The sequence below is a fragment of the Hypanus sabinus genome, chromosome 14 (genome assembly GCF_030144855.1).
Source record: "Hypanus sabinus isolate sHypSab1 chromosome 14, sHypSab1.hap1, whole genome shotgun sequence".
Classification (NCBI taxonomy): Eukaryota; Metazoa; Chordata; class Chondrichthyes; order Myliobatiformes; family Dasyatidae; genus Hypanus; species Hypanus sabinus.
In genome coordinates this window covers 80,564,997-80,591,180 of record NC_082719.1, presented here as the reverse complement: position 1 = coordinate 80,591,180, position 26,184 = coordinate 80,564,997, and the positions used below count along the sequence as shown (strand labels likewise).

General features: G+C 41.7%; 1 protein-coding gene across 1 annotated transcript in view; it reads right to left on the bottom strand.

Moving 5' to 3' along the window:
• The window catches only part of npr2 (natriuretic peptide receptor 2), a 140,333-nt gene extending 130,330 nt beyond the window's left edge, over positions 1 to 10,003 (bottom strand). Inside the window, exons 1-4 of the mRNA XM_059989518.1 lie at positions 9,849 to 10,003; positions 8,970 to 9,750; positions 7,621 to 7,820; positions 6,274 to 6,387 (exon numbers count right to left, since the gene is read on the bottom strand). Coding sequence (XP_059845501.1) covers positions 6,274 to 6,387; positions 7,621 to 7,820; positions 8,970 to 9,750 — 1,095 coding nt within the window. The 5' untranslated portion in view covers positions 9,849 to 10,003. The remainder of the gene's footprint in view (positions 1 to 6,273; positions 6,388 to 7,620; positions 7,821 to 8,969; positions 9,751 to 9,848) is intronic.
• Positions 10,004 to 26,184: the final 16,181 nt, after the last annotated feature.

Here is a 26,184-nt window from a genome sequence, read left to right as displayed (position 1 = left end):
CGAATCACAGCAACATCCTGGTAAATTTTCTTTGTGCTCATTCAATCTTATTGATATCTTTCCTGCAGATAGGTGACCAGGACTGCAGAGATTACTCTAAATTTGGCCACTCCAGCATCTCATATAACAGCAGCATAACATCTCAACTCCATGAAATAATCTAATTCTAGAAACATCCTGGAGAACCTCTTCAGCATGCTGTCCAAAGCCTCCACATTCTTCACAGCAAGAAAAATTGCACACAATACTCCAAATATCCTTGGAGCGATGGAGGATGAGAGGTGACCTGATAGAGGTGTACAAGATATTGAGAGGCATTGATCATGTGGATAGTCAGAGGCTTTTCCCCATGGGTGAAATGGCTAGCTCCAGAGGGCCTAGTTTTAAGGTGCTTGGAAGTAGGAGATGTTAGGGGTAAGTTTTTTTTTAAACGCAGAGATTGGTGAGTGCGTGGAAATGGGCTGCCCGCTGCAGTAATGGAGTGGAAACAGTAGGGTCTTTTAAGTGACTCCTGGATGGATACATGGAGCTTAGAAAAATAGAAGGCTATGGGTAAAGCCTAGGTAGTTCTGAGGTAGGGATATGTTTGGTACAGCTTTGTGGGCCGAAAGGCCTGTCTTATCCTGTAGGTTTTCTTCTATATGGGCTGACCAGAATTTTATGCAATTACAATATGCCTTTCCTACTTTCAAATTTAACACCCTAACCACTGAAGGAAAGAATGCTGTCAATATTTCACCAGGCATGTTGTATCCCCTTTTAAATATATTTATTTAATTAGGTATCCATAGTCCTTTAGATTCTTTTAATGCATGGGCATTGTTCCTGAAGACCTAGAATTCTTAGGGTTTGATTTTACATACACATTCATTTTCTATTTTAAATACATTACATTATTTATCTTATAATCTAAAGCAATGTCCAGTTATATTATCTCATAAGTACCCAAATTATTTAATATTAATAATAATAATAATATTTCTGCCACTTCCAAATCATTGCCCTGGTATTGACCTGTTCATCTCCTGTACTCTCATAAACCCTTCCTTTTTATTTGAATCTTCTCATCTTCCCCCAGTACCCCTCCTTCATCTCTTTCTTCCATGGTCCAAACAGTTCTATCAAATTCATTCTTCTCCAGCTCTTTACCCTTTCCACCCACCTGGTTTCACCCATCAGCTTCTACCTAGTCCTCCCCGCATCCACTATTCTATCCCCTTTCCATTCCAGTCCTGATGTGTCTCAGCCCAAAACATTCATTTCTTTGTTTCTATTGATGCTGCCTGTCCTGTTGAGTTCTTCCAGCATTTTATGTATGTAGCACTGTTTAGATAAGACCCTCATGGCCGAAAAGAAAGCTTGCTTGTGTTCTTGTAGGTCTACAAAGAATTCCCATTTGTATGATTCCCAATGACAAAGTAAGATGGGGAGATGGCACTATGAATATAACTTGCCAACTTTTGAACTGTAAACTTAACAAAACATAGCAGAATCTTGTTTTCGATGACCTGTGCAAATGCTATGTAAGTTTTCCATTGCCTTCTTCAGTTTTAGCATATTCCACCAAAACAGTCTATGAATTCAGAAGAAACTCCAGATCCCAGGAGTTAACTTTGTCCTGCACATTTTATGTATCTAACCTTTTTAAAGCTGCACTGCTTGTTCTCTGGAACTTCAACAATATATTCTGCATTCAGTTTCTCCCTCATACCAATAAGCTTTTCACTTTATCAGTGCATGTAACAATAAACCAATTGCCACTAACCACTACTTTATTGACCAGTAACTTGAATTAAGAAGATTTGAAAGAAAAGAAGCAGACTGTTTGGCCTTAATGGAATTCTAGTTAGCCTAGAGTGCAATTCCCAGCTGCCACCATTATCTATGGTTTAGGAATCACATCTCAGTACCCAAGAAGATCCCTACAAATGCAAATTCAGATGCGCCTTTGACCCTCTGTCGTGGCCAGAACACTGGAGGACTTTCAAAGCACAAATATGAATCTAATTAAGATTGCTAAGCACTCAAATAATTACACAGATCCATTTGAACAGAAAGAACATTTTACAATATTTATCATCATTATTATTGAAATTTTACTTGACTCATTACCAAGGCTAAGAGAGTGAAACATCAATGAATGGTGGACCCTGGTTGATGACCCTGTAGTTAACTTAAGGGCACTGTTGAAGTGCAGCAGACAGCAATGCCAAACAGGAAACATCATCTTCCTGTATATTTCATTGGACATTCTACTTTACTTATTTGTAAATAAATACTATTTCAAAATAAATGTCAGATGCTGAGGGGAGATAGAGGCTAACAAGATTGTGCCAGGCATAGATAGACAGACAGTATCAGTTTCCCAGGGCTGAAATGTCTAATACTAGAGGGCATGCATTGAAGGTGAAAGGAGGTTGGTTCAGGGGGAATGTGAGGGGTAAGATTTTCTTTAAGAGAGATGTGCATGCCTGGAATGTGCTGCCTGGTATGCTGGTAGAAGTAAATATGTGAAAGGCTTTTAAGAGATGTTTGGATAGGTAAATGGATGCAAGGAAAATGGTGGGTCATGAACCTGGTTGAGGTAAAGGGAATTAGTGTTTGGGCATTTTTGATTTGCTTTTGAGGTGGTTCGGCACAACATTGCTGTACGGTTCTAGGTTCTGCTTTATGAATCATTCTTGATCCTTCAGGAGATGTACACAAAGACAAGTCTGGAGAATTAATCTGAGCTGAATTTTATTACTATAATTATTCTACAAAAGAGAAAGTACTTGATAATGCAGCGATGTGAATATAGTTTAATTCAAGGCAAACTTCAAACCCGAATTCTGGTTCTGAGTTACTAATTAATTCCTGTGATTGGATACCTATGGCAAGGCCAACAATTGTTCACCATGCTAAATTGCATGATTTTGCAGAATCTATGGACTCGCTTTCAAGGACTCAACAACTCACGTTCTCAGAATTATTTATTTACTCATTATTATCGTTTTTTTGTATTTGCATAGTACAGGGATCCCAAACTTGGATTCCGTGGTCTCCTTGGTATGGTAAGGGTCCATGGCATAAACAAGTTTGAGAACCCCTGGCAAAGTCTACCTTTCTTTGCCCACTGGTTGCTTGTCAGTCTCTGTGTGTAGTTTTCTGTTGAATTTACTGTGCTTCTGTTTTACTGTGATTGTCTGTAAGAAAATGAATCTCATGGTGACTTATACTTGATTTGATAATAAATTTACTTTGAATTTTGTATTGGCGAGGGCTTCAGAAATAGGTATGTTTAGATCTCAGCAACAGGAACTACAAGTTAATTGACTGAAACTTTCTCAGGGAGTGATTTTCAATAACTATCTTTTAAAACAATCTAAAGAATGTGACAATGAAAGCTGAAAAATTATCTGATGAGGTTTATCTTTCACTTAAGTGAAAAGTTGTACAGCCAAAACTCCAAAAAAATGCTAACGTTGACTCTTCCACATTAATACTTTTAACAGTAGTACACCCAGTCTATTCATCATCCACATGTTAGGTAAATTAACTGAAGATGTTGGGGCTCTTTAAGGTAGAAAAATCCAATGTGATTAAAAAGGATAATCAAGATAACCACCCATAAACAATACATATTGGTAGACATAACTATTATTTATCTTCCACTTGATTTGTTTGTTTATACAAAATAGTATTGCATAGCCTGCACTTAATCCATCAAGAGCCATATAGAACCATGTCTAAAGAATGTATCTATCAGCATTTATGCTTAATTTTATTACTGTTAAATTCAACTCTAAATCTATGATATTGATTTAAAATTTTTGGACTATGTTTGTTTCCATGAATCAGTGCTATTGGATTGAATTTTGAAAACAAATGAATTGGTTAGGAATAAAGAAGTTTATTCTAAAATAATGTTTAAAATTTTCATGTACTTCTATCTTGTATTGGTAGTGTAATCTTATTTTATTGTTCATATTGTGTTTAATTTAATCAATTTCTAAACTCATAACATGACAAATACATTGGTATTTATGCTGAAACTGAATTTACATCCGAAATTTAAAATCTCTGAAAGTGGTGGTGGATAAGTGAAATCGATTTAGATTTATCCACAACTAGTCTTTAGTTATTTCAATAGGATACAGTATGTTAAATAAATTTACAATGAAAATAGGGAACAAAAATATTTGTGACTGGCTTCATGTTGCTTGCTTTCTGAAGGATTACATATTTGAGTCACAAACTTCTATTATTCCTTGCCTGTTACATTTTTAAATTTAGGAACTGTAAACTTAATACTAGCATGTTACTGAATTAATTAACATGAAGTACATTGCCCAGAATTGTATAATCAATGGCAAAGTAATGATGCTCATTGCTTACACTGAAGTAATCATGCAGAAAGCTTCTGTCGGCTCTGTGAGGTGATCTCTCTATTCCCAAGTGTGCAGTTATCAAGAGGCAGTTTTTTTTGAGGGGTGAAGCATGGGGGGGGGGGCATCCACATTGTCAAAGAATAATAATCCCATTGGGATGGATTTCTAATCAGAACTAAGAATTTTGCCATACCCCAAATCAGAAATAAAAAGCACCAACATTTACACAGATTTGTAAACACTTTCTCATGACCATAGTTAATTTGCCTTTCATGTCAGAAACTTGAGAAAAGCAATTATCAACTTAAAGTACAAGGAATTTTTAAAATTGCGTTTGTCTTAAATTCTATTACAGTATTCAGAATTAATGTATTGAATCGCTGTAAAACCTGCTATATATGAACTATTACATATGAAACAGTGAAGTTCATTTCAATTCCTGATTAAGCTATGATTCTTTTGACAGAGACTGCAACACAGTATGAAGGACCAAGAAGAACTTCTAGATGTCTGCATTTAAATGCGCTGGTGTGGTGAACAGAAATCACGGTCAGTTTCACAGAGGCATGAATATACCTACTGAATATCAGGAAGCAGGGCTAATGGAAGCACTGACTAATAATGAGACGCTGATGTTGAATATTTGTTGTGGTGGCAAATGTGGATTACGTGAGAAAGATGGCATTACTCAATTAGACATTGTCTGGGAATGTACCGCAATAGTTTTAAGACTTCTATAGTTCAGATTACATTTGTGCAGCATGATATAACACATCATGGGATAATGCGACGGAAGAATGGGCCTAGATCTAATGGTCACTGGATGAAGGTGTGCAAAAACAGTGTCGTTATGAATACATTAATATAAAGCTCCAGCAGAGGAACAAAACAGAACTCTAGTGCTCGAAGAAAATTTACAATTTTCAATGATACAAATTCTTGAACAGAAACAGTACGATACATCAGACCCCAAAGCATTCAGCAATTCAATTCATATTACTAAATTTTGGTTGTTCACTAGAAACACTTTGTAGCAAAATAAATAACATAAAATATATACATATATATAGTGTAATTAAATGTAAGAGTATATACATCACTGCAAAAAATGGATGGACTTGGAGAAAGAAAATTAACAAAGTAACAATGACATTTCTCAGAGGGTCAGCATTTAATAAGTACAGGTTAAAGCAAGGAACTTCTTTGCTGAAATCAGCACCCCAACCCCAAAACCATCAGCAAAGAACAGTCAGCTTAGCATTTCATTTGGCCCAGGAGCAGCCATGTCCACTTTAAGCATGACACAGTATCAGAAAACCTTGTCTAAAAGTGTCATAATTGAACAATAAATTGAAGTCTATTCTGTTTGCGAGCCAACGACGACATGAACAGTGTTGTTAGTTTACTTAAAACTATAGAATTTCCTGTATTTCTGCTATTACTGTACTTCCTACAGGAATCGATCCTTCTATGAAATAGATAAACACGTAAGAAATTGAATAGTGATATATTTGTTACAACGGGTTCGGCGAGTTGGCTATTTTCAGATGGACTGCAATATACTAGAAATGCACTGATATTTGTTTCAAGATAACATCACACCAACGTGCTGCACAGATCACTGGATCGAAGAAAAAATAAACCAGGGTATTTTAGACATACATTCACAGGGCATACCACAAGCGTATTCAGTAGCTACATTGCAACATGATGAGAATCAGACGCCGGTCCCAGAGCAAATCTGAGATGCCCTATGCTCATTGGCATCAGTGCAAGGTATCCCTCCAGCCACTTGCCATGTCATCCAGCTCTTTGTCTTCCTCTAATCAATTGATTAATACTGTCAACTAACTTGATACCAACAACCAACTATACCCTGTCTCTATTTCAATATAACGCTTACCAGAGAGTTGTCGAAATCAACGCCCGGCACATTTCTGGCTCTTTCACGTAAATCCTCTTGGAAATCAGAATACTTAGGGTCTTCGGGATGCCGGTAGGTAATGATCATCACTGACTGAAGAAAAATAGTTATAAACGGTTTAGTTAGCGTCCAGAGCAGCGTCTGCGGATATAGCGATTCCGCCATAATCAAAACGTTTCGCCTCCAGTCTTTTAAACATGCAACACGGCGCAGAAACCACTGCCAAAGAACTAGGAAAACCGTACACCGTAAAAGGATTAAGCCCTTTTTTGAGTCCAGTAAAATATGAAGGTGGAGTTCTCGACATGGCTAGGAGGTTCAATGTGAGTGGGGACGAACCATTAGAAATAAAGCGGTAAGACACACAACAATGGTACACACACACACACACACACGCACACGCACACGCACACACACACACACACACACACACTCACACACACACACAGACACACACACACACACTCACACACACACACACACACTCACACACACACACACAGACACACACACACACACTCACACACACACTCACACACACACACACACACTCACACACACACACACACACACACTCACACACACACTCACACACACACTCACACACACACTCACACAGACACACTCACACACACACACACACACTCACACACACACACACACACTCACACAGACACACTCACACACACACACACTCACACACACACACACTCACTCACACAGACACACACATACACACACACACACTCACACACACACACACACACTCACACAGACACACACACACACACTCACACACACACACACACACACACTCACACACACACACACACACTCACTCACTCACTCCGAACTCAGCAGGCCAGGCAGCATCGATGAAGGGTCTCGGCCCGAAACGTCGACAGTTTACTCTTTTCCTTAGATACAGCCTCGCCTGCACAATTCGGCTAGCATTTTGTGTGAAAGTTATTATTTGTTTAGAATATCCTCGCTATATATTGTCGCTCTAAAATTATTTTTAATAGGCAACATAACCTTGAGATATTAAACAACGGCTAAATTCGGTTGATTAACCATTAAATGGGGTGGGGGGGAGACAAGCTCGGTGGTTGAATTAATAACCCTGCTTCCTTTAATGGCGTTTAGATGTAGGTCGCTCGGTGACAGGTAAAAACAGATTGCGACGGCACTTTAAACAACGCTTTAACACAGACTAGAAGTTTTGCAATCTGCACAGTCTTCCTGCCGGCATAACGACCTCTAATAGAACGAGAAAGGTATCTGTACACCATGTGTTAAATGAGTTGAAAAAAAAACTGTGTTTACTTTGAAAACCTCTGGAAAGAGGGGTTCGTTGTTGTGCTTAATTTCCCAATATTTCGTGGACTGTCCGGTTGCCTTCACTCGGAGACTCTCGGCGAAGAGATCCACATAGAAAAACACGTATTCGCCGTCCGTCAGCCCTTCTTTTTGCGCTTGCCACAAAATCTGCCGAAACTTTTCCAAAGGAAGACACCAATACACAACTAAAAAAAGAGATGCGACGCCGTGTAAATCAAAGCACCATTTGTACATAATACATTAAACTAAAACCGTTCATTTAACTTCAGCACAGCAAAAACTCAGAGGGGTGATTATTTGTCAAATAGGATGAAGTATCCTAAGCAATTCTAAATAAAATTGAGGTAATCGCTCAGAAAAATATCCTAAGATTCATATCGCGAGGCACTTTGTGAGCGCCGTGTAATGGGCAGTTTAATCGATCGTTCAAATGCTTCAATTGTCTGTTACAGATACAGGATTGTGTCACGCACGGTTCATTACTGGAAATGGGTGACTGCGAACTGTAAACGTTAGGTGGTACATCGGTCTGCAGTCTATTTGTGGTCCAAAACACTCGCACAATACCTTAATTATATTCCAATGCAATGCGCTCCGCTCGTAGTGTGCAATTCAATTTATTATGTTCATTAACCTACTCCCAGAGATTTCTCATATTATCATCATTAAAAAGTTTTATTTTTCATCGCAAATTTATCAAGCGGTGTAACTCCTTTCCTCAAAAGTGTCAACTTCCTAATTGTTTTGGCCAACAGTTTAGTAACTGCTGTTACATTTAACTTTCCACGCGGAACACAATTTTTGCCACTATGAATGCGTGATACTTTCTGATTCTGAACTGCAAGTTATTTAACAAGTGAAATGTTACACTATATTTGCATCCACCCTTTTAAACCCAGTGTTAACCCTCACATCTTAAAGCTCCTCTGATTCCGTGTCTCTCGGTAGCGGGAACGGAGTCATCTCCGCTATGTCCGCAGAACAAAACCGAGGTTTCAATCTGATTTAAATGGACTCGGCGAAATATTCCGGACCTCAGGATCTCCGGAAATCTATTATCACAGTGGGTTGGTTTAGTAATTTAAAGAAACAGCTTATTAAAAAGCTATGAAGTAGGGGCGTGAATGGAGAAGACGCAATCTCAATGGTTAGGATATAAACTATAACATCATTTGTTGACATTGTCCCCCTGAATCATCTACTTTGGGAAAATAGCGAAGGCTAGGCGCATTTCTCTTACTTATACTATGGTGCGACGCTACCGCCTAAATAACATCAAACCTCTTTACTGTCACCATGTAGATAGAAGGGGTGGGGTCCAGAAATACACTTACTCCGGGCATTGTCTTTAATGAATTGTATAATCTCTATGATATCCGACAGCTGCAGTTCATTGTCCATAAGATTTTCGTGTCTCACCGTCATGTTTCGAAATTCTGACTCCAGAGAGGTATAAATCCCTTCCACTGTGAAGTAATAGGGACGGTCATCCAATTTTAAATCCCAGTAAACTAGTGCCGCCCTCGAGGTCCAGTTGAAAGTCTCGTGGATGTGTCTGGCAAATTCCCCAAGTTTGGTGTGGCTCGGGCCGGTCCGGATGGTGGTGTTGTATTCTCCGGTCTTGTTGTCAAAGCCGTAAGCCGGTGCACCGCTGGTGACTAAGGGTAGATTCCAGTGGCTGGCGAATCGGGCCACCGCGGCGGTGGCGTACATGCAGCCGGGTCCCACAAACACATCGGGGTCGCCCGTCATCTTAAACTCCACGGCGTTGAAAGGGGCGGCGTAATTGGAACACGAGCCGTCCGCTTCGCTGCTCTTGAACTTGTAGGTGAGCTCGTAATCTTTCAGCAGCTCCTTGTCCTGGTTAATCCTCTCTATGGCCAGTTGGATGGCGGGACCTACCCTCGGCCAAGCCCAGGGATAGATGGTGTTGTTGTGAGGCAACAGGATGGCCATATTGATGGTTTTAAGGGCTCCTTGCGATCGGCCCGTGCCGGTGACGAAGTAGAATAAAATAAAGAAACATCGCACCTTCATGGTTCGCGCGAAAGAACAATGTATGGCAAGGAAACCAATCAGTATCTTTAACAATATCCTTGTTTTCCAGGCAGGCATCTGCAAGGGAGAACAAAAAAGTGCAGTCATGCAACTGAGAAAGGTTGCTGAGAAAGAGCAAAAGTGACGAAATTGACGAAAACCCTTGTTTTACTTACTTGGTCATCAGCACCTCTTATTCCGTTCAAACGGCATTCACCAGTTCTCAACGCGTCTTCATTCTTCGGCTCTGAGCTGTCCCGTTTCTGTGACAATTGATCAGACCTGGTTCATTCATCTTTTTTTCTTGCTCGCCTCCCGATCTACATCGATCGTTTAAGGGGGGAAAGAATCCCTCCCAACCCCAGTCATTACCATAGAGGGCCTCCACTTGGTGCGATCAGCCCTTGGCGAGCACGTCAGCGGCAGGCACCACGCTGGAGTCAAGTGGGGCTAAAGCGCCATCTGCCGGTGCAAGCCGACAGCCACACCGCATCTTCGCCTCTCACTGCCGCGAAACACATCCAGAACTTACACGCAACCGCGAGGGCTGTATAAAACGGCATAAAATAAACGGATGGCTGGCGAGTACGTTGCCAGCAGCAAACGCGTACGTTACCCGTTATTTGGTACTCCTCCCAGTTTCGTTATGTCAGTCGCACTCAAAGATTTTACTATGTTCATTTCTAGCAGGAAATTAAGGGATAGAGAAAAGGAGGGGGGCAAGCTTACTGGAACTTGAAGGAAGTTTATCAAGAATGATACGGAATTTTAACACTTTTCCGCTTGGTGGCTTCGCTGCTCGGTCGCACCGTTTGGACGGATCTAATGTACCAAATCAATAATTAAATATGCCAAATTTAGTCAACACAAAATGTAAATATAATATAAATGTAAATGTTGTCAACATTAACTCAGTCTACTCAAGAACAGAACACACTCTGCTGTTTTTTTTTAAGCATATCTGCCACCCATCCCGCTAAGACGAATTAATGTTCAGCCGAAGATAAGCTTTAGCGTGGTCGGAATTTCCCTCTAACTGACTCGTGGTGTTAATCGCGTCGAAAAGGGGGGAGATGCAGTCGTGACTTTTTTTTATCATGTTGCTTGGATTTCCAGCATCTGCTGATTTTCTCTTGACTTCTATCATTTGTGCTGCTTGTTCAAGCAAAGGCATGGGGCACGAAATAATCTGGGGAACAAATAATATGCAGGGCAGACTATTTGTAGACGGTGGAATCTTTACAGACTAAACTTCGAAGGTTTCTACCCCAACACTAGTTAAACCGAGTTTCGAACCAGGCTTATTTAGTAACTAAGCGAAAGGCAAGACACCTGCTGCATTAATAGTGACAAACCTTTGAAGAGATGTTTCGGTCATTATACACAATGAACCTGGAGAGAAAATTATTGAAAGAATTTTGCGAAGCAACAGAGCGACAATGGGATAAAGGTCAACTGCAGCGGAATGCTAAAATCACACGAATTGGCCGCGAAAGTTGTAGACCGCGCCTTTCGTGAACAGTTGTGGAGACTTGGACAAAATCTGGTGCCGGAACTGTCGGCGGAAGCGCGCGACCCGTGTTCTTCCGAATGCTTTTTTTGTCAAAACGTAGTCATCAAAATATGATGAGTATTCGGATGGAATCGGACGGGTTTTTCTTTTGCAGCGTTTCGTTGTTCGGCAGCTGTTTTAATTTAGCGACGAACTGCGCGAAGCTTCCTCTAACCCCACGGAACGGTATAATCCGCTCTCTCCTCGTATTGTACCGCACAGTAAACCTCCCCGCCTCCCAGAAGAAATGTTTCTGTGCCAGTAACTATAAGAAACACAATCAGGCTATCACTGCTTTATAGAGGTCACTTTGAAGATGATAAGGGTGCGCGGTGAGCCTCTCAGTAAGTTGAACGGAAGTTATTTAATAACTATTATTCAAGCGCTACCCAGTGATTACCGTCTCTCCTTTAGAACTCAACTACCACGAAATACAAGTAAAAATTGAATATTAAATATATTTTAAAAGATTTTGTAGAATATTTAAAGTTTTTTTCTCAGTTTTTTTGGAATCTGTTTATTTAACAAAGGTGATGACCGAATAACTCGAGGCTATATCAGGTTATTATTAATTGGTTTGGCAATTGATCGAGATGTCGGAAACTGAAAGGGAGTGCACATTGATTGGTGAATGTAAAATGTGTTGTTCCTTGGAGGAATTAATAGCGGAATCTTCAGATCTCTGTCTCCTGGATGAAAGAATGAAAAGTATATTTCCCAAATTTTCAGACTGGATTAAATGACAAGTGACAGCAAATTGTGCGGATGACCTGAGAAATTACAATGAAACAGACACGTTAAACGCGGCAAATTATCTGTGCCAGATTAAGTTCGATGCGCTGAAGTATGAGTCAATCACTTTGGATGTGAGGAGGAATTTGAATGCTAAATTTTCTTTAATGGTATTTACATGTATATTAATTTATACATAGCTATAAGAGGATTTGAAGCTTGTGTCAACAGAATGGTGAATGGACGACGCTTCATTTAACTGAGATCGAAGACCAAAGGAAGATCGCCCCGCACCCCCCGCAGCACACACCCTCTGACACAGTCTAACATTTCACCCCGAAGTCAAGGCATTTACTTTTCAGCGTAAAGCACGGTGAATGTTGGAAATTCTTTCCCCGTCTGATTGTAAATGCTGTGTCAAACGAATTATTCAAAAGATAGGCATATTTTTATTCGGAGAAGGGTTTGTAGACCAATGTAGCCATGGTTCGTTCATGAGGTCGAACTATTGATTAGTTATCAGCTAATTGATGGAGGAGGGGGGTTTTGCATTAACAATTAGTTTAATTCAGAATGCAGGAAAACAAACTTTATTGGGGTCCAATGGATAACGATACAAAACAGCGATTTTATTAATATTCAGTAAAACTTCATGTATATTGATACAACAAAGAATATATATGTTAGAAACAAAAAAATGTCGAATGGATCCTTGGATAGCAAATTAGATTTATCCGAAGCACGGGAAAGCGTTTGTGTTTTCAGCGATTTAGCAATCTGGGTAGGAACATGCCTCGTGCAATGCAGGTTGAATTTGACACGTTACCACGTGAAATGCTAACAATTTAAACCATAGCTTTTTTTAAAAAAAAATTCTGAGCTAGACCATAGACTGCGATAATTTGAGTAGTGGATAGTTCTCCGCTGAGTTAAACCCTGATATATAGTAACGTGCAAACTCATCAGCGAGGCTTGGACACTGACGAGAATTTGCATTGCCCTCGTGCATGTTTAGTTTTTTTCATCGCTTCTTCACATGTCGTCAGCAATATTTTAACAACTATTTTCATTTAATATTCTCATTTGTACACAGCAGTGGAATTGTATGTACTGGGAGCTCTGCACCTAGGAACATCTCTTTTGACGGAGTCCGTGGAATAGTAAACTTTGAAAACTAAGATATAACGCGCAAAATTAAATAATGCGTACTAACACAATTAATGTGCAGTTTGGAAAGTCAAATTAAATAATTCATGATAAAAGAATCAAATCTAACGTTACAGGAGCAATCATAAAAATCAGAACAGATACTCTCTGAATGGTAGGACGGGGAAGCGTCGGATCTTTATAAACAGGATTTTGACTCCAAAATGTTGCAAGTATTATCTTTAAATTGTTGTGACATATTTCCCCTTGTCGATTTTTTAAACAGGTCGCCATAAACGCTCGACTTTTGGAAATATTTGCAGTCGTCTGTTTTCCCTTGGCTTGCTTTTTCGGACTTCGCCTGCCATCTGGTGGTGTCTAATAATATTGTTTTCCGGATGTTAATCAAATGACCAACTTTCGTTACTTCTGGTCGCGTCGTGTGGAATAAATTAACGAGGCGTTCTTAAATTTATTTGCCGTAATCCAAAATATTTTCTAGCGTTCCTAACGTCTTTCATCAATAAAACGCTGCTTTTTAATTAAAGATTAGTTCCACTTGTCCTAAATCACTGATTTTGAACGCATCGGTGCGGCCAGTGCAAACTTAGTCACCAGGAATAAAAAAAAACACCTCTTCAGTATAAATAACTGCATCTTCATGTTTCGAAATTACTGTTCCTGTAATTTAGTTAATCATCATACAGGATATTTTTTGCTCAGAAACCTTAGAATGGCACTAAGACTGTCGTAGGAAGTGCTGCATTTACAGAATACTGAATCTGGGGTCTGGTGGGTCGAGTTTCACGCCTCTGTGATCTTTCTGGGTTTTGCAATTCTTTAACCTTTTAGTTTCTTTCCGTGTTAGTCAATGGTAAACAAGCCGCGCGGTTAATTCGTTGACTAGTTGGGACTGGTTTCCTGGTGATTGCGGGGACTGCGGCTGATTCAGGTCTAAGGAATTTTGACTAGGGCAAGTGTCGGGACAACTTTGCACACTGAATGAGTGGCGCGGAATCCAGTGTTGTGTCGCTGGGAGCACAACATGTCGAATGTTTCGAGATAAAGATCATTTGTCACACCGACATCAAAACACAGCACAGTGCGTCGCTTTGCGTCATCGACCCGAAATGTGACGGAGTAACGCCGCAAATGTCGCCTTGCTCCTGGCGCCAACCCGGCATGCCGACGACTTACTAACCCCAACCGCAGATCTTCGACACTTGGGGGGAAATCCACCCAGTCGCGGGGAGAACGACCAGACTCCTTATGGACGCAACCGGATCGTGCAGCTGGGCTGCAAAGCGTTTCAGTAACTGCTACGCCATTAGGTTTTAGCGAATGGCGCACGCAGGAAATGTGTCTGTATTTCTAGTTATAAGTGGGCCGAAAGACTAGGAGATACCAATGATCTGGATGATAATGTGGTTAACTGGCCCAGTAGATTTGCGGATGACACCAATGTTGGAGGCGTTAGTGGACAGCGAGGCAGACTATTAAGGCAGGTTCTGGACCAGCTGGAAAAATGGGCTGAGAAAGGGCAGATGGAGTGCAGATGAATGAGAGATGTTGCACGTCAGTAGAACCAGCCAGGGTAGATCTTACGCCGTGAACTGAGCGCACCAGGAGCGTGGTAGAACAAAGGGATCTGGGGATATGTGTCCATAATTCATTAAAAGTGGCATCATAGGTGATGCACCATCAATAACTCTTGGAGACTGGAGGCAAACAATAGGCTTTTATTAGCTGCAAAAGTGACCACAACATCCTGGAGACTGAGGGAGGAGCAGTGCCTCCAATTGCCTTTATACAGGGGTCTGTGGGAGGAGCCACAGGAGCAGTCAGCAGAGGGGCATGCCCAGACAGGTATACACATAGTTTACCACAATGGGTCCTAAAGAAAGTTCATGGCACATTGACCTGAGTATAGGATGTTATGTTGAAGTTGTATAAGACATTGGTGAGGCCTAATTTGGAGTATTGTGTGGAGTTTTGGTCACCTGCCTACAGGAAAGATGTAAATAAGGTTGAAAGAGTGCAGAGAAAATTTACAAAGATGTTGCTGGAACTGGAAGGCCTGAGTTCTAAGGAAAGCTTGAATGATAGAACTTTATTCTTTGGAACGTAGAAGATTGAAAGGAGATATGATAGAGGTATACAAATTGAGGGATATAGATAGGGTAAAAGCAAGCAGGCTTTTTTCCACTGAGATTGGGAGGGACTACAACTAGAGGTCATGGGTTAAGGGTGAAAGGTGAAAAGTTTAAGGGGAACATGAGGAGAAACCTCTTCACTCAGAGGGTTTTGAGATTGTGGAATGAGCTGCCAGTGTAACTGGTGTGTGCAAGCTCAATTTCAACATTTCAAGTGAAGTTTGGAGAGGTACATGGATGGCCGGAGTATGGAGGGCCATGGTCTCAGTCAGCACTGGTCAACAGGAGTGGGCAGTTTGAATGGTTTGGCATGTGCCGTATGGGCCGAAGGGCTTGTTTCTGTGTTGTACTTCACTATGAATCTATGACTCTAAAGGATGCATTGTTTCATGAAAGTGTTAACACAGGGGTTGACATGATGGATGATGAAAAAAGCTCACTGCTTTTTTTCACTGCTCAGAACACTAAGTGCAAGAGCTGGAATATCATTACATCTGTGAGTGATCCGTACTTGGAGTATTGTGTACAGTTCTGGTTGCGTAGCTATTGGAAGACGTTAACTATGCTGGAAAGAGTGCGGAGAAGATTCATAAAGATGTTGCCAGGCTAGGGTGGCTCGCATTTCGAGTAGAAGCCGATAGGCTGTTTTTATTTAAATTTGCTGTAGGAGGCTGAGGGTCGACATTAAATAATTATAAAATCATGAAGAGCCAAGGTAAGACGAATTGTCTTTTACCCAGGTTAGGGGAGTCTAAAACTGGAGGATGTAGGTTTAAGGCAAGAGGGGAAATATTTTAATGGAACATGTGAAATAAATGTTTTGTGCAGACGGTGGAGGGTATAATGAGCAATGGAGGAACTGGTAGAGATATGTATAAATTGTTTGTTCATTATGTGCTGTGCCGTACGATACAGTGTTTAAAAGACATTTGTGCAGGTTCATGGATTGGAAAGGTTTTGTGTGACGTTGGCTGAATCCCAGCAAATGGACTCACTCAAGTAGGAGCCTTCCTTGACGTGGATGACACGCACAAAATGCTGGAGGAACTTAGGCAGGTCAGGCAGCGTCCATAGAGAGGAACAAACAGTTGATATTTGGGGCCGAACTCCTTCACCAGCACTGTGATAATGACCACGAGTCATGTCTCTGACTCTGGGTATGGTCACCCCATGGCTCTAAGAGAGAAAATGAATATGACCAAAAGTGGATCTTTGTGCCTGACTCCTCACAGAATGAGCTTACAATGGTTTAGATTAAAAGATTAACTTTATTTGTCACACGTACAATACTGTGCAAAAGTCTTAGTCATATGTAAAACAAGAGTGCCTAAGGATTTTGTACAGAACTGTATTTGTCAACATGGAGTGGAGAGTGAGTTTTTAAATCTGGCGGGTGCAAAAGTGTTAGGAATGATGAGAGTGGAGGGCTCCAGGAGTGGTGTGGGACTGGTGGCAGAGAAGAGCCAGGGGTGAAGAGGTGGAGCAGGTGCAGGCACACCCAGCCCTGAGACACCAGGCAAGATCATTTGATTCGAAACAATTGGTTTATTGATCATTACAGACTGTCTCTCTGGTACTTCCCATTCCCTTCCCCTTTTCCCAACCATGATTCCCCTCTCCCTGACCCCTTCCCACTCACTTTCAGTCCACAATAGAGACCCATGTCAGAATCAGCTTTAACATCTCTCACATGTCATGAAATCTTTGTATTTTTTTGTGGCAGCAGTACAGTGCAATACATAAAACTACTTCAGTTCTGTGCAAAATTCTTAGGCACCCTAACTTTATATATGTGCCTGATATTTTTGCAAAGTACTGTGTATCAGAACATTGCAACATACAGCAAAGTACGTCACAATCGAGAGAATCTGCAGATCCAAGCAACGCACACAAAATGCTAAAAGAACCCCCCAGACCAGGCAGCATTTATGGAAACGGTGACTGTTCTTTTTCCGTGGCCTGCTGAGTTCCTCCAGCATCGTCGGCATCGAAGACCAACACAGTCCGAGGATGTCCGAGGATGTGCTGGGGATAGCTTCTAAGTGTTGCCACACTGCTGGTGCCAACATAGCATGCCCACTACGTACTAACCCTATGTCTTTAGAATGTGGAAGCTGGAGCAATAGTGGAAGCCCAAGCAATCACAGGGAGAACATGCAAACTCCTTACAGGCAGCAATGGGGGTTGAACCCAGATCGTTGGTGCTGTTGTAGTACCTGCTATGCTACTGTGCTGCCTGGGGTTAGTGGACAGCTGTCTGACATGAGTCAAAAGGGTTGAGGAGTGTGAGCTTGCTGGATGTATCTGTACTAATCCAGAAAACTCGGGTACACACATGTTTGGGACAATTTCATCATTAGGCTTCACAAGCGTGCTCAAGATGCAAAGCAAGCTGTCAGACCCAACTCGCCAAATTTATGGGATATTATGGATCGTAAAGGAATCCATCTCCATGTTCTCACAGGAGGTTCTGTAGAGACAGATGGCCACTCTGCCTTCGATGGGCATTTGTTACAGAGGCACTGACTGAGGTTGCATGAACTTAACTGTTTTTGTCCAGTTGCCCCACATTCAGATAAAGGTCTGGTTTCTGTCATATGCAAACAGTTCAAAGCTCTGGGAGAACAGTAATGTGCTCTCAGTAAGCAGCTTGGAGTCTCCTTCGAGCAGGGAGAGGCCAATTCACTTTTCTCATTGAGCAGTAGGATGCTATTCATGAATTGATTGTTGCCCTTTGTTAGGGTTCATCTTCGGGTCATGAAATTATGGATAACATAATTATGGATTAACTAAAACGAACACCAATCTTTGGAAATAAAATCAGTGTGCAATTTCCAACTGATATTTGTGGCTAATGAAACCAATCATTCGATTCTGCCCCATTGAAACTACATAGAGAAAGACAACAGATTAATGTTCCGGCTATTAGTATATGGTTGAAGGTGTTTCCCTGCCACTTCAGGCACAGCTCAGGACAGATTTGTTAATCAATTTCACAATCTATGCCAGTGATATTAAACTAGATTCTAATTCTGATTGTCTCTCATTCATCTGGTTAGTTGTGTAGCCATCCTTCAGCACGGTAATAAAATGGGTATTTTGAGCGACACATTCAAAATGCGGGAGGAACTCCGCAGGTCAGGCAGCTCCTATGGAGGGGAATAAAGAATCAAAGTATTGGGACAAGACCCTTCATCAGGTCCTGACACGAAGACCCTTTATTCCTCTCCATAGATGCTGAGTGACCTGCTGAATTCCTCTAGCAATTTGTGTGTGTTACTCTGAATTTCCAGCTTCTGCTAAATCTCTTCTGTGTATATTTTGAGCATCTAGCCTTTGGAACAGACAACAAATTTGAATATGTGCTGCCATTGCAAATATGTAATTTTCTGTGAATTTAACTATATTCCAAATGTTATAGCAATTGAAACTGGAGTTAAAAATTTGTTATCTTTGTTATCAGACAAAGTATAAAACATCATGTCAGGAGAACGCGATTCTTTTGGTTTTCCCTAAACTCTCTCTCTCCAGGAGTTTGACCAGAGAGGATAAACTTCACTCATGTTCACTTGCCTCATCACTGAACTGTTCCCACAACCTATGACTCACTTACAAATACTTTTTATCTCAAGTTCTCGATATTTATTGTTTACTTATTATTATTTCTTCATTTTTCTTTCTTTTTATACTTGAACAGCTTGTTGTCTTTTGACGCTGGTTGTCCGCCTTGTTGGTGTGATCTTTCATTGATTCTATTATGGTTATTGGATTTATTGAGTGTGCCCACAAGAAAATGAATTTCATTGTATATTGTGGCATATGCAGTACGTATTTTGTAATAAATTTGCTTTGGACTTTCTGAACTTTGAGCTCAGTTTTAGTTAGCCACAACATTCTTCACAGGCATAGATTTGTTATTAATGAACATCCTACAGTTCTATAGGAGTAAGGGTGATGCTGCATGTGAATGAATAGCTGTCCCCCATGAACAGTGAAATGGTACTTGGCAATAGATTGCTTTTCTGCAGTAAGAGACTTGTTCCGCTTGTCAAGGAGGAGAGTCATGCCCTTGGCTGCCATCCCTTCCCTGATTCATTCCCTTCACCATCATGAGTCCTGCTCAGAGTGGGCAAATACAACTCGGAGGAGGGAAGGGACCAGACGCTGCGGCTAGGATTCCAGGAGCTGGGTCTGGAGGTCAGGGTGGAGTGGACTGAATGCCAGAACTTCCTACTCAGAGAGAGAGAGAGAGAGAGGGGTCAGGATGATACAGTCAGCCCTGCTTTCTCACTCTCCAGTGACTGGGATTCACTCCTAACCTGTGGTGCTGAGTGTGTGGAGTTTCTACATTCCTGTGATCTCTTGCATTTCTTCCCACATCTTGGGGTTGGCACGGTAGTGTAGTGGTTAGAACAACGCTTCACTATACCGATGACCTGCGTTCAATTCCTGCCACTGTCTGCAAGGAGTTTGTATGTTCTCCCAGAGACAGCTTGGGTTTCCTTCGGGTGCTCATGTTTCCTCCTCGGTCCAAAGATGTTCTGCTTATTAGGGTAATTGGTCATTGGTCCTATGATTAGGCTTGGGTTAAATCGGTGGGTTGCTGGGTCATGTGTCTCAAAGGACTGGAGGGTCTTATTCCGTGCGGGATCTCAATAAATAAATAAATAGATAGAAATCTTCAGAATGCACAAATTGGTAGTTTACCTGGCCATTGTAAGTTGCCCCTAAATGTAGGTGAGTTGAAAAATCAAGGATGAGATGAATGTGGGAAAGATGAAAAGGGTTAATGTTTGGTGGCCAGCAGGAACTCGAGCCCAGTCGAGCTAGATGAGCGCAGGTACGCTGTGTAGTACTTGCATCATAGCATGAATGCCCAGACGATGCACAGAATATATGTTATATATAAATTATACATAAAATTATACCATACATTGAAAATAAGAGGAAAAAATGATTGTAAGTGCAGGACTTTGTGCAAAAGGAAACAAACGACACAATGAAAGACAAGTCCATGGTAGTGTACAGATGTGGGTTGTCTCATCCCGCTGCTGTGGTAGGATTAGAGTTGAACAGGGAGGTTCAAGCACCGAGGGCTGAAGGAAACTAATTGTTCCTTACCCTGTTGGTGTGGGACTTCAGGATTCCGTACCTCCTGACTGATGGAACAAATGGCCTGTTTCAATGCTGGATTCCTTCATGGTTTTGTGCATCCAAGTCACTGGTCAATTTTAGGTCATTGATACAATCCCCCCCCCCCCCCCGCCCCCTCTCATACACACAGCATTTCATCTTCCACCATGACCTCTTCCCTGTGACTCACAGCAAGCCAATCCCTCAGAGAGCCATGGGCCATGGCCTGATGCCTTCCAACATAGGGTAAGAGTTTTTCCAGGGCTGTCTGTGTAGACAAGTAGGTCGGCTGCAGCCACAGGGGAGACATTGGAATGTGGAAGTAAGACATCAAAACCACAAACAAGGTCGCAAAATATGAAAAGAGCTAGCATATACAACTTCCCTGAAAAAAATGACGTTTTGAGATTTTTACTTGTTTTTCTGTTATAATAGAATCTAAACACACTATCTTTTTTGAGCTGCATCCTCATTTAAGGCAAATAGGATACTTCTTTGTACAGAGATAATTAGCACTGGTGTGACAGCTGCTGGTACTGATGCAGAGTTAGTAGCAACTTAGAAAGAATGATTACTCACAGAAGACAGCCAACAGTGGCATCACTGAAGCATCCATTTAATAAGCTTCTGAATAGCTAAATGCAATGAAAAGAACACCTACTGTTACACTCAGCATTGAAATCGGAAGCTGATACATCAGTGATCCCATTGTCACCAGTGTCCCTTTTAAACAGGTAAAAATGCAGTGAAATAACTTTGTGACTGTTCATAGATGCTGGAGCTTGCAGGTTGCATCCAAAGGCTCCAATTCAAGTGGCGGTTCTACCCAGTCCGTCACAGGAAAAGCCCTCTCCACCTTTGAGCATACTTACAAGGAGCACTGCCACAAAACCAGCCTCCTCCATCAAGGACCCCACCATTCAGGCCATGCTCTCTCCTCGCTGTTGCCATTAGGAAATCTTAGGTCCCACAACACAACGTTAAGGAACAGTTAATATCCTTCAACCATCAGGCTCCTGGACCAGAGTGGTTAGCCTCAATCACTTCAACACTGATTTCACATTCTCTGTACTCACTTCCAAGGATGCTATGGTTCATATTCTCTATATCAGATCAGATTTAATATCGCTGGCATGTGTTGTGAAATTTATTAACTATTATTATTCATTACTAACATTATTATATATTTTTTCTTAACTCAAGTTGGTAAAGCCTGAAGTATGGACATAGCCACGTGCACTCTTTACACAATTCCTGGAACTTTCAAACTATTCTAGTGGTGTTTATTGTGGCTTTCTGGAGATTTACATAAATATTGCTGTGTAAGCCAGATTGTTTAATGCTGTTGTACATGACTTTGGGATGATACTATATAAAGTCAGACATATTGAAGTAATTTGGGAGTGGAACTGTTTTACAGTGGATGGGGTTTCACCCAGAAGAGACCACTAGTGCAGTTACTTTCGATGCATATGAAAATTGGGTGCAAGTGGATCCAGTGTCTCAATTTAGTGTCTTTACCACATGGATTGGAGTCATTTTAAGCATGTACCACCTGGCTCAAAGATAGCTTCTATCTCACTGACCACTTCCCAGATTCTTGTATGGATCTCTTGTACAATGAGATGGACTCTTGGTCTCGTTATGATCTTGAACTTTTTCAGTGGCTTCTTGTTTATTAATATCTTTGCTCACTGCTGAATTGTCTCTACTGCTCCACATTTGGGTCAAGCTGCCTCTACATTTCTAGACAGGATGAGTGAACCAGCGATTGGCCCAGCAGAGTTTGCATGCCTGAAGGACGTTGTCCATCCACAAGGGTACATGATCGAGAAGCAGCAGGAAACCACTGAATATCTGCTCACCAAACTCAACCAACACTCCATCTTGTTACAACATCCCTGCCCCAGTCAACCTCCTCCTCCAGAGCCCTGGCTTCTGCTGCTCAAATGCCTTGATAGTTCCCCAACCTAATGCCACAACTTCCTGCCCTGGTGCACCTTACACTTCAAGCTCCATCCGTCTCTGTATGTTACAGACTGAGCCAAGGTTGCTTAAGTCATTTCTCACTTGACTGAGTGAGCTTTGACCGGTGCTGCTGCTAACTAGAACAATAAAGCTCCCATCTGAACCAATAAGAAAGTTTTACTGCTGAGTCGCGCCAGGTTTTTTGACCATCTGGGAAGTGGAAGGGAGGCAGAGGATGGATACTTTGCCTGCACCAAAGCACTTGTTCTGCTGGATTACACTGGGGAATTCAGGACCTTTGCGACAGAGTGCGGCTGGGATGGAGAAGCACTGCTGACCCGTTACCATCATGGCTTCTTGGAATGATGAGCTGACTACCCAAGAGATGTCCACCAACTTTGAAAGCCTTGTCACTCTGGCCCTTCAAATTGACAAATGTCTCATGGAATGACTCTCCAGATCATGAACATCATTAGGGAAACAATTTGTGCACTTACTGCAGAACCGACGATCACCATGCATCAAATGCCAACTGCATCCGGGAAAACCGCACCACCAGGTAGATCCAAGGACCTTCTTCAAAATTCAAAGTAAATTTATTATCAAAGGCTATTTATGTCACCGTGTTCAGCCATGAGATTCATTTATCAGCTTCAGAATTCAATGCTGGGCTGCTCCCAGAGTATAATAGGCCATAAGAGGGGTCTTGGGTGTCATCCAGTTTCATCTGGGATCCATCACTCTTCAAGGATTTCCATCAGACCCACCCAGATGCCTTGGGCTGTCGGGTGCTGGCCATGGGAGAGTAGTCCTATCAGTCCTGCACAGGCAGGCACATCGCAGTCTCCACCCAACTGGCAGGAGACACCTGCCATTTGTTTCCAACTCATCACCTGCAACCTATTCAAACCCAGCTCTCACCCATGTTCACTCATTGAACTAGCCAACCTGAACCATTTTCTCCTAGCCTTCAGTTACCTTGCTGCCTTGAGTTTAGTACCTGTTCTCTCTTGTTTTGTGGCTCCTTGTGAGCCACAATATTAAAGTGATTGTTCACTGTTGAATTGCCTCTGCTGCTCTTCGTTTCAGTCAAGCATCCTCTACATTTCCTGACAACAGTGAGAACATAATAGTAATTAGGAAATTTGATATTAAAATATAATTACATTCAGTTATGTAATGACTGGAGACTGTAATCATATTACAGTTGTCCCACCCCACCATGAAATAAAACAGAAAATGCAGAGAATACCCACCGGGTCAGATTGCATCACTGAAAAGAGAAGAAACGAGTTGACATTGTTGATCAATGACCTTTCATCAGAACTGCATGATAGACAATGGATATGATTTCTTTATGATGAAAAATGCATCCTTTAAGATAAAGTATGTTCTCTTTGCTTTTTGTTTATGCTCCGGACCTAACCAGGACCAGGTCCTATCTTAATATATAGCAATCTAACCTCCATCTGAAATTCTGAAGATCGTGCATTCAAGTTCTTTTCAGAAACTTGAACACTTAATATAAAATATTGAGAATATCCATTTTGCTGTCTCTGCAATGTGATCCCCCTCACCTGCCATAAGCTAAGGTTCACTAAGGTTACTTCTCTGTCTGGTCCTGAAACTGTAGATTCCTCTGGTTTTGTCCTGTGACCACTTACTGTACATCTGGTGTGTGAAGCTAAGTTCAGGCCCTCCTGTTGATTCTATTCTGTGAGCATTTGGTATGCTCACTAGCACAAATTGCTCCCCAGGCTCATTCCCCTCTCTCTCTAAACCAATCATCTCTAGTTTTGGTCTCCCCTACCCTGGAGTAAAGGCTTTAACTCTTCACTTATTCATGTCCTTCATGATTTTGTAAGTCCAAGGTTAACCCTTTGATGCACCATCAATAACTCTCGGAGACGTGAGGCGAGAGATAGGCTTTTATTAGCTGGAAGAGAGCACTATCAGCAGCAAGAGACCATCACACAACATCCTGGAGTCTGAGGGAGGAGCAGTGCCTCCAATCGCCTTTATACAGGGGTCAGTGGGAGGAACCACAGGAGCAGTCAGCGGGGGGGGGGGGGGCGAGTCCAGACAGGTACATGTAGTTCACCACACCCTTAGCCTCCAATACTCCAGAGAACAACATCCTCGTCTATCCAGCCTCTCTTGATAACATAAGACTTTCAAACTCATTAACATTCCCATGAATCATTTTGCCCCCTCTCCAGTTTAAATTACGTTCAGCAGTGTGACCAGAAATATATGTAGTATTCTAAATATGGCCTTACCGACGTCTTGTACAGATGTAATATGATACCTGAACTGTGATTCCCAGTGTTCTGACTGATGAAGACAAGCATACCAAATACCTCCTTCATTCTTTATTGTCCACCAATGTTTAAGAAAGCATTTATCTTTACCCCTCAGTCTCTCTGTTCTACAACACTTCTCAGAGTCCTACTATTTGCTGTGTAAGTCCTGCCCGAGTTTGTCTAATCTTGTAACCCCTTGCATTAATCTGAATCCAACTCCTCGGCTACTGGCCCAGTTGATCAAGATCCAACTTAATGTTAAATATGTAATCTCCTTCACAGTCCCCTTCACTTGGTTTCAAGTATCACCTGGTAGTTTGTACTCTTTACCATCCCCGCACCTTCTTACTCTGGCTTCTATCCACTTCCCTTCCAGTCCCGATGAGAGGTCTCAACCTGAAATGTTGAGCATTTGAGGAGAGGTTGTGAATTGGCTGGAGCTGGGATCGAACATTTCTGTGTTAACCTCCTCAACTTTTCATCAAAATTTCCTCAACAACATCTTCAAATCTGGGAGCATCTGCTGGGGATTTTACCGATAATATGTTGTGAAATGGTGCCACTTCACTTCAATGATTGCACATTGGTTGTTTGTCTGTGATGTTTTGTGTAGGTTTTCATTGATTCTATGGTGTTTCTTTGTATTTACTGTGAATGCCTGCAGGAAATTGTATTTGGTGACATATAGGTACTTTGATAATAAATTTACTTTGAACTTTCTATGCCTTAGTAACATATTTTGCCCTGGCTCTTGATAATAGCAAGTCACATCCCTATCCCACCAAGTAGCGTCTGGCACGTTGACAGAAATGTAGCTGAGGTCGACAGCCCCAGCATCCGCAAAGATGCTATTAATTTATTTATTGGGAAATAGTGCGGAATAGGCCCTTTGAGCCCTTCAAGGTATGCTGCCCAGCAACCTGGCCTGATCTTGGGACAATCTACACTGACCAGTTAACCTACCAACCAGTATGTCTTTAGATTGTGGGAGAAAATCCGAGCACCTGGACAAAACTCATGCAGTCATGGGGAGAAGATTCAAAATTTTGAAAGACAGCAGGGGGTAGTAACGTACTGGTTAATGCAATGCTATTCCAGCTTGGGGTGTCAAGATTAGGAGCTCAATTCCAGTGTCCTCTGCAAGGAGTTCGTAATCCTCCCTGTGGAAAGCATGGGTTTTCTCCGAGGTGCTCCGGTTTCCTCCCCCAGTCCAAGGACGTGCTGGTTGGTAGGTTAATTGGTCATTGTAAATCGTCCCAGGATGAGGCTAGGGTTAAATCAGGAACTGCTGGGTGGTCTGGCATGAAGGCCGGAAGGGCCTGTTCCACACCGGATCTCTAAATAAAATAAATAAATCACCTATGACCAGATCTTCCAAAATCGAGCCACAAGAAGTTGCCAGATATTATCCCCTCAAAGTCTGGAGCTTAGCTGCCTCTAGCAGTACTTTGTAGTATTTGTGAGAAAATAAACCTAAAAATCCATTATGGGCTAAAGTCTGAGTGATTATTATTTCTTTTGGCAT